Source organism: Benincasa hispida, chromosome 3, assembly GCF_027475165.1.
Source record: "Benincasa hispida cultivar pf3 chromosome 3, pf3_genome.v1.1, whole genome shotgun sequence".
Lineage (NCBI taxonomy): Eukaryota > Viridiplantae > Streptophyta > Magnoliopsida > Cucurbitales > Cucurbitaceae > Benincasa > Benincasa hispida.
Window position 1 is genome coordinate 51,131,322 of NC_143480.1, and position 9,371 is coordinate 51,140,692.

Sequence of the window (9,371 nt, forward strand, 5' to 3'; positions counted from 1 at the left end):
GTCCTTTTACCTAACACATTCTCAATTTCAGCCATATACACCTTGAACTTTTCAAGTGTATTAGACTTGTGTTGCATTAGGTAAACGTCCTCGTATCTAGAATAATCATCAGTGAAAGTAACGAAGTTTTCAATACCCCCCTTGCTTTAACATTTATTGGGCCACAAAGGTCTGAATGTATAAGCTCTAAGGATTCTTTGGCTCTATGACCTTTTCCAGTAAAGGGTCATTTTGTTATTTTTCCTTCGAGACAAAACTCACATACTGATAAATAATTTTCTTCTAACTTGTTTAGAAGTCCATTCTTAACCAATCTCTCAATCCTATTGAGATTAATATGACCTAGTCGTAGATGCCAAAGATGAGTATTTTCTTTTAACTTTCCTTAATTATTTTGGTTAAATGTAGTGTTGAACATTTCAACATTATGGAGCATTTTAGATACTAACGGCCTTAATATGTATAGGTTACTTTCATTTGTTGTTGAACATATTTCAACACCATTTTTCGAGACAAATGTTTTATCACAAATAAACAATATTTTATTAGAATGTTCCAGCAAACAAGATATTAATATCAAGTTCTTTTAAAGTTTGGAACAAAATACACATTATCTAAAACTATGAATTTAGAATAAAAAAGTAACTTAATGTTCCTCATTGCTACAATTGGGACGACCTCGCTTGTTCCTACCCTAAAAGTTATCTCTCCAGCCTCGAGCTGCCTCTAGGACCTACTTTCCTATAAAGACGTGCAAACTTGGTTAGTGGCTCCTGAATCAAGTATCTAGGTATTGCTATCATGTTTCACTAAGCACATTTCAAGAACATGTAAATCATATTTACCTTCTTTGTCCTTCTTCTTCTCGGCCAAATAAACTGGGTAGTTTCGTTTCCAATGCCCATCCTGGTTGTAGTGGAAACAATTTGCTTTTGCACCTTTGACCTTTTTCCCTTTCTGGGTGGCAGCAAGTGGATTAGCTTTATTCTTTCTTTTATCACCCTTCTTCTTTTTCCACTTCTTGGAGGATGAGGAAGAAGACGTTGACTTGGTCCTAAAGGTTGAACCTCTATGCAAATTTTTCGAGGAAGTGATAACATTTCCCTTGACTTCCATCAGGGACTCATAAGTCTGTAGCTCGTTTAGGAGAGTGGTAAGGTTGTACTGAATCTTATTCATAACCGCATTACTGTAGAACTAGATATAGCTCTTTGGAAGAGTCTCAAGTATAAAGCTAATTTGACTGGCTTTGTCTATGACAGCTCCATTCAGTTTTGCCACGTTGAAGTGGACCATCATGTCAAGGACATGCTCCCTGACAGACACGCCTTTTGGTATACGAGCATTAAAAATGGACTTTAAATCATCATGCTTAAGATGAGTGGTCGGTTGGCCAAACATCTCCTGCAGCGACTTCATGATCTCTCAAGCAGAGACTATGGCTTCATGCTTCTTGGCCAATACTTCAGATAAGCTAGCCAAAATGTAAACCTTGGCCTTTTCATTGGCCTTGGTCCACCTGTCATAGGCCTCATGAACAATTAGTGAGGTGGTAGGTCCAAGAGTTAGAGGATATTCCTCCAACAGGACGAATTTCAAGTGATCAATCACCAAAACCATATTGATTGTGTTTTCCATTATGCATAGTTATCACCATCTAATTTAGCGGTTCCAAGCAAGGTGATTACTAAGCTAGTCATGTTTGTTGATACAAAACAATTCACTTATTTTAGACACTTGTGCAAAATTCATTTAATCTATTTTTTTTTTTAGCAAAAACTAATAATGAACTCAACATTATTTTATTTTGCAATGATACTTCAGTGAGGCAGAATAAGTCCCACCTTAGGGTGAATAATTATTTCTTCACTGACATAATCAAATATTACAACAGAATAACTCTTATTCCTGTAACATTTGTTTATCATTTATTTGGTCCAGAGACCATTAACTACCTTAATATTTTCTTGTAAGTGTAACCCTTAATTTTCAACCTCATAACCCCGCCCCAGTTAGTCTGCCTCAGGGAAAATCATAATTGGTGCAATTTATTATAATGATCTTATCCATTTTTTGAGTTTGTTATGTCCCTTTTCCCATGTAAATACCTTCCTAAGGGGATGCTCCTAGGGCGCCACAAGGGTGAGCATCGAAATGCATTCCAAACCAATGAAGGAGACCGTAGGATGTATTGACATACGTCCTTCTCCCACTTACTATAAACACTTTCTCCATTCACCTTGATATTGACCCATGCAAATACCTTCCTAAAGGAGGGTGCATCTAGGGGACCACAAGGCCAAGCATGAATCTCACCTTGTGAAATTTTAGGGAGAACGTGGGTGGAAAAACAACATATCATATACATCTTTTTCCTTTCATTAAGTGTTTTGCAAAAGATGGGTTTATTAACTTAGTAAAATCCGGCTAACTAATTTTAACTAAGTCCTTGTTAAATTTGTTCAATATAACATTTATATTGAATAGTTTAACAATATGTGATTTCATTCATTAAACTCTTTAATGAAATTAATCATTTATTGCATGCTTATAAAATATTTGCCCAATTCACCTTCCAAGTCGGTTCCCAAGTGGAGGTGTTCCGTTTCCATCAACTTAAATACCCTCTCTTAGATAGAACGTTCCTAAGACAAAGGTCTCTTATGGACAATTATTTTATAAATTTAATTCTTTTGGTGGAATTTATTTTAATCCTATTAAAATGAATCAAAAGATTAACCTATTTCTAATCTCATTAGAAATGCATTTGACATAAATCTAAGTGAATTAATTTTAAATCATTTTAAAATTAATTTTGACCTATATTTGTATGCAACTCTTGACTATAGATTTTAAATCTAATTTCATTATACTTATAACTATTATAAAATAATGAAACATAAAATCTATAATTTGCATTTTGTGGCATTGATTAAATATAACAATTATATTAATCTGAGTAATTCATGCTCAATGCAAAGTTCATTTTCATTTAAAATACAATATTTATCATCAATGAAAATTAAACATGCATATTCATCATTCCACCATACGTTATAACATTTATAACATTGTATGATGCATGAACGTGCTTAATAAAACATGCATCCATATAATATAACACTTATATTATGATGCATGAGCATGCTTAATTAATCATGCAACCATATAATATAATACTTATATCAAAATTGATCCATGAAACATGTTTATCCTAAGGTGGGATCTTAAACTATATGACATATATTATGCATATTAAAAAGCATATAATTTAAACATACATCTCATGTGCATTCAACTATATAAAAGGCATTAATAGACCGATATTCGGCACCTTAGAATTTAGAAAATTCTAAAAGAAAAAAAAAACTGCTTCTGTTCGGCGGCGATGGAGGATAAGCCAGTGCTTAAAACAAGGATCTGACTATTCAAAGCAAGGCCCTAGGTGTCCTAACATACTAACCAAATTTTAGCACGATCCAACTATTAGAACTTCAGAAATCGAAAAATTAGTGAAAGTTGTCCCTGAAAAATCGAACTACATTATTTCTTTCCGTTTTCTCTTATTTTGCCTTTTTTTTTCTTGGGTTCTTTTCACAGTAACTTTTTGCCACAAATGACATGGACTTGCGGACTCGATTTATAGTAAAAATGCCTAAAAACAATGGGTCCTTACATGATCAAATCAAGTAAGATGAGTTTATGTGCCAAATACCAAAAACATCTATTAAGCCAAAAAAAATATACATATGAAATTTACTGAACTCATCTCATGAAAAGAGTACACAAAAGCACTCACCATGTTCTCTATTTTTTGTTTCTAAAAACTGAAAAATTAAAATTGCAAGAATTGCCTCAGATACCAATTGAAGGGAATCGAATTCCAACAGAAGCGTGAGATTGCCTTACATTTTGTTTTTTAGTTTTTAAGGAAACAAAAACAGCAAAGAAAACAAAAATAATAATGGATAAACATTATAGAAAGCATGTTTTAAAAGAGGAAACAAAGGGATAAAGTAACAAACCTTTGTTGAATCTCGAACTCTTCACGTTTTCCTCTCCGTCTTCTCACGAATATTTCTTCAACGAACAAGAGACATCACTGCAAGTGCAACCTTGTTATTCTCTAGGAATCCAATGATAGAAGACTGGTCTTTATCTCCTTGGAGGAGGAAGAATAATAGAGAATGTGAGGAAAAAATTTGAGAGAAAACGTAGATCGGAGACTAGGATTTTTCACGATGAAATTTTATCCCCTAAATTGGCCATAAAGGGATATTTTATGGAGAAGTGTTTACACCTTCTCCAAGTCTTTACCAATTTACTCTTAAGCCCAATTAATTAAATAATATTTATTTAAGTAATTAACATAACAATTAAATAACCATATATATTAAATATAATTTAATTTATGTAGTTAATTAATTAATTAATTAATTAATAAACATCACATGTTTATTTGCCTCCACGATGAAAATTAAGTAATTAATTCTTCATGAATCTAATTCATAAGAATTTAATATTTGAATCTTATTCAAATACTTCTCTCTTAATTATAAATCATATCTATAATTAACCATATCATATTAATCTCATTAATTTGCTATTCCATCAATTCACTTGAACAATTGAAATCATTCATTTTATTTATCTTTTAGTGAGTTAACAAGGGGACCTTATGGACGTATAGATTAGAAACTACAATGATATGAGATTAATTAATTAAACTCTTTAATTAAATTAATCAATCTTCATTAACTACCTGTCACTCCACTAAAGACCGATAGTTTCACTCTGTAGATATATTTCTATATCCATGGATATAATCAATCAATTGAAGGAACCTTTGATGGCCCTGAGTAAAAATGAGGATCATCCCAATTTTTTGTTTTTCACATAATGCAAAATTACAGAATAAAAATATGCATTCTAAATAAAATTTACAGCATGCCATCAAAAGGGAAAAAGAGAAATTAGAGTTTCTAGAAACTCTTACCTTTGAAGATCCGATCTTCTTCACGAATTTCCTCTTCTCCAAAATTGGTCACGTACTGTCATGAACTCGAAACCCTCAAACCAAAAACCTTGTGGACACCAACAAAAGAAGCCTTATGCATTCTCTAAGATGAGAATCCAAGAAGTTGTGGGCTCTTGGGAAAATTAGAAGAGAGGGAGAGATTGAGAGGAGATGAGAGACCATTTTGGGAAATGTTTCAGAGAACTATCTCATTCATTCTTCCGTGAAGAAGATAAAGACGTGAAAAATTAAAAAACTGACTCCTCACATTCTTCCATCAGAGAGGAAAAAATGGGGAGACTCCCATAAATTAATTTCAAAAAATAAATTTAAAAATCAAAATTAATTTAACAAATTATTTTAATAAATTAATTAATATATATAAATGATAACCATCTTATCATATAATATATATTAAACTATATGTTATATCAAATATAACACATAACCTATAGGTTTAATATTGTATCAAATACAATATAACCTATAGTTTTATTTCTCTCAATAATGGTTTTTAATATAAGTCACATTTATATTAAATTCAATTATATGAATCTAATTCATATAATTAATATTTGAATCATATTCAAATATTTATTTCCTCTCAAATAAACTTTATATTATAATATATCTTATACATTATAGTAATTATATAAACTTCAATTAATTTGAACAATTCAAATTAATTCAAAATTGGTTATCATTTAATTCATGTTGAGCTACAGAAGGAACCTCATAGACCTGTATATTGAAGCTCTAATGATACTTGAATAATTAATTAAACTCTTTTAATTAAATTATTCAATATCCATTAACTATCGGGTACTCCACTAAAGATCGATAGCTGCACTCTTTGTACTATATATATATATATATATTTCTATGTCTATTGGATATAACCAGTCAACAGTGTGATGACCCTTCACAAATTGCTTGTAAGTACAGTTAGACCAAAATTACCGTTTTGGCCTTATAGTTACATCTAACTCCTTAAATACCATTGATCCATCTAATGAACAATAAGTCATAGTCCAGCTATGACCAAACCTCTCTCGGGCCAGAAGAGGGTGTGACGCCACATTGTTCAAGCCCCAGAATCAGCCCTTAAGAGAGCAATTTATTTACTTACCCCGACGCCCGTCTTGTGTAACTGTGTTCCCAGATCCCCAATCAGACGAATCCCCAAAATGGTAGGCTTATTGAGTCGATGATCTGGCAACACTCACCTATACAAATCAAAGGACCACCTTCATAGGCAGGAGTTCACAACTCACACAGGATTCAGATCATGTCACCTATGATCATCCTGGTGAAATATAAATCTCTATTATAAATGGTGTTATATAATAAGACTAATCATTTTGTGGTCTGGTTTTATACAAACTCTTTATATAGGATACCACCGCTCACATGCCTCCACATGAATGATCAGGATCAGTTCATTTGTAGCACTTTACAACACTTGTAACATCTACAAAGCGAGTCATATCCGTAGTGTTACTAGAATAAGGTACCCAGCCTTATCCATCAACTACAGTTCATTGAGGTTATCCTTTAAACATGATCCACCTATATGTCTCTAAAGGAACTCTTAACAAAGAGACCTATAAACGGAAGCGAGATCGTTTCAAACCCTATTATGACAGAACATATGCATTTACAATCAAACAGTAATAGTTATGCAAAACTTTAAATTACAGCATACCACAAAAGGGAAATATTAAGGTACAAGTGAACTTACCCTTGAAGAACTATTCTTCTCGTTCTCTTGAACTCACTACACGATCGTTCACCAACACAACCGAATTTATACACGAACAATAATCTCCTCAATAATCTCCTCGAACAAAAACAAATCTCCACTAATCCCTCGAATAGTAAGAAGACGCCACCAGAAAGCTACCTTGGTATTCTCGGTGTGGGAATCTAGGAGTTGTGGACTCTGTAGGATTTGGTAGAGGGTAGGAGGAATTTGATAGATCGTGTAGACGATCGAGTAAGTGGGAGATAGTTTTAGTCTATCGTATAGACAGTGTACTTGATCGCTTAGAAAACAAGTGACTATCGTATAGCTCGCTCGTTGCACGATTATGTATGCTCTCAACCTATCGTATAGCTAATGCTTTTGATCATACGATTCTCAATCACTTAATGATCGCATAAAAACAATTTTTATTTTATCCATTAGTTACCATAACTGATCACAATTTCCCACTAAGTTGGTTATGAGAGAAAAAACCGTAACCAATTATCCTATAATTAATTTAATTACAAATATAATCAATATAGTCATAACCTATAGTTTTAATCTCACATCTCATGCAATATATAAACCATAGTTCTTTTTCTCCCTTATAGCATTTAATAATTTTTCCTTCAATTAATGTATCTAATACATTAAGTCAATTATATCTCATATAATTGATGCAATTTAATTATATCATATATAATCAAATTTTCTCTTGTTAATTTGAACACTTCAAACTAACCCAAAAACTGATTCTCAACATGAACCTATTGGGCTACTAAGGGGACCTTATGGACCTCTAGCTTGAAGCTTCAATGGTACGTGAATAACTGACTAAACTCTTTAATCACGATATCCACCATCCATTAACTGTCGGACATTCTACTAAAGACCGACAGCTGCACTTTTCGTGCTATAGATATATTTTTGTGTCCATTGGATATAACCAATCAACAGTACAATAATCCTTCACAAATCGCTCGTAAGTACATCTGGGCCAATTTACCGTTTTGCCCCTATAATTACATCTAACTTCTTAAGTACCACTGATTCCTCTAATGAACAATACATTATAGTCCTTCTATGAGTAAATCTTTCTCGGGCAAAGAGAAGGTGTGGCGTCACATTATTCAAGTCCCAGAATCAGCCCTTAAAGGATCAATTTATCTACTTACCTCTAAATCATGGAAGGAGTGAATTCCGTCTTGTGTAGATGAGTTCCCAACTCCCCAATCAGACGAATCTTCAAAGTGATAAGTTTAAGTTGGCGATCTAGCCACTCGCACCCATACAAATCAAAGGACCTTCCTCATAGGCAGGAGTTCTCAACTTACCCAAGATTAAGGCCATGTTACCTATGGTCATCCTAGTAAAATGAAAGTCTCTGTAATGAACGGCGTTATATAACGAGACTAAACATTTCGTGGTCCGATCTTATACAAACTCTTAAGTATCCCTGCTCACATGTCTAATACATGAATGGTCAGGATCAGGCCATTTATAGTACTTTACAACACTTGTAACATCTACAAAGCGAGCCACACTCGTAGTGTCAACAGGATAAGGTATCCCTCCTTTATCCATCTACTACAAACCATTTAGGTTATCACTTAAAGCACGATCCACTTGTATGTCATCACATACATACTTAAGTTACAATGATAACCAGGGATCTTAGTTTATTGGTTTGTGATTAATGCAACTAAAATATCTCATATTTCAAAGACAAAAGTGAAGAAAACATTTCATGTTATTACGTCACAAATGTTTGTTCATATACATGTTTACAAACTACTGGACCCTACGAAATTTAGGGCATCAACCCCAACATTCTCTACATACATGTTTAAATTACATAAAATAATCTGGATTTTAGTTTATTAGATTGAGTATATGCTCATAAAATAACAATTATTTTACTAATAATAATTTGTTTATACAATGTTTACAAACTACGAGAATACAAGAGAGATTTAGAACACCAATCCCAACATCAACAGTAAGTTAACCTTTCACAATCGCTCATAACTACGGTTGGATCAAATTATCGTTTTTACTCTTGAAGTTACCTCCAACTTCTTAAGTATCACTGATTCCTCTAATGGAAAAACAGTTTATAGTCCAACTATAAACTAACATCTCTTGGGCCAATGAGAGGTTGAGGTCTCAATGTTCAAGACTTGGAACTGGCTATTAAGGGAGAAATTTATCTACTTTTACTGATCCACTTACTCACCTAATTACTCTCATGGGCTAATCTGCCTTTAACCCACCTTCTTTCACACCCAAACCGACAAGCCCGTTCATACATTCATCCTCCAATGTTTCTACGTGCTTCTCACGACCCAACTATCAACCTTAGTCCCTACCCAAATAATCCTTCTCCTCTTCCGTTGTCTTTTCTAAGTGGTACAGTCTTTATCCCTTCCTCTCCACATCTCCTAGATCCTTCTTCTAATCCATTGTCCTCCTCCCATCCGTCGATTGCAGTTCTTACTCATCCAATGATCACCAATGCCAAAGCAGGGATTTTTAAATCGAAAGCATGGTTGTCGAAGTTCTCTACCAACTAGTCTATAATGGAACCAACAAGGGTAAAGGATGCTA

At 33.4% G+C, this 9,371-nt stretch overlaps 1 protein-coding gene across 1 annotated transcript; it reads right to left on the reverse strand.

Moving 5' to 3' along the window:
* Window positions 1-1,197: 1,197 nt before the first annotated feature.
* LOC150037368 (uncharacterized) lies at window positions 1,198-1,638 on the reverse strand. Its single transcript, XM_090311976.1, has 2 exons — window positions 1,492-1,638; window positions 1,198-1,404 (listed from the first exon to the last, which is right to left on the reverse strand). The coding sequence occupies exons 1-2, from the start codon at window positions 1,636-1,638 to the stop codon at window positions 1,198-1,200; spliced, it is 354 nt and encodes a 117-aa protein (XP_090168102.1).
* Between the last annotated feature and the right edge of the window lie 7,733 nt (window positions 1,639-9,371).

What these genes read in the sequence shown, in the direction of transcription:
- LOC150037368 (XM_090311976.1), bottom strand. Translation starts at nt 1,638, where the DNA reads ATGGAAAACACAATCAATATGGTTTTGGTGATTGATCACTTGAAATTC. An exon ending in AGGCCAATGAAAAGGCCAAG is followed by an intron (nt 1,405 to 1,491) that starts GTTTACATTTTG and finishes AAGTCGCTGCAG; the next exon opens with GAGATGTTTGGCCAACCGAC.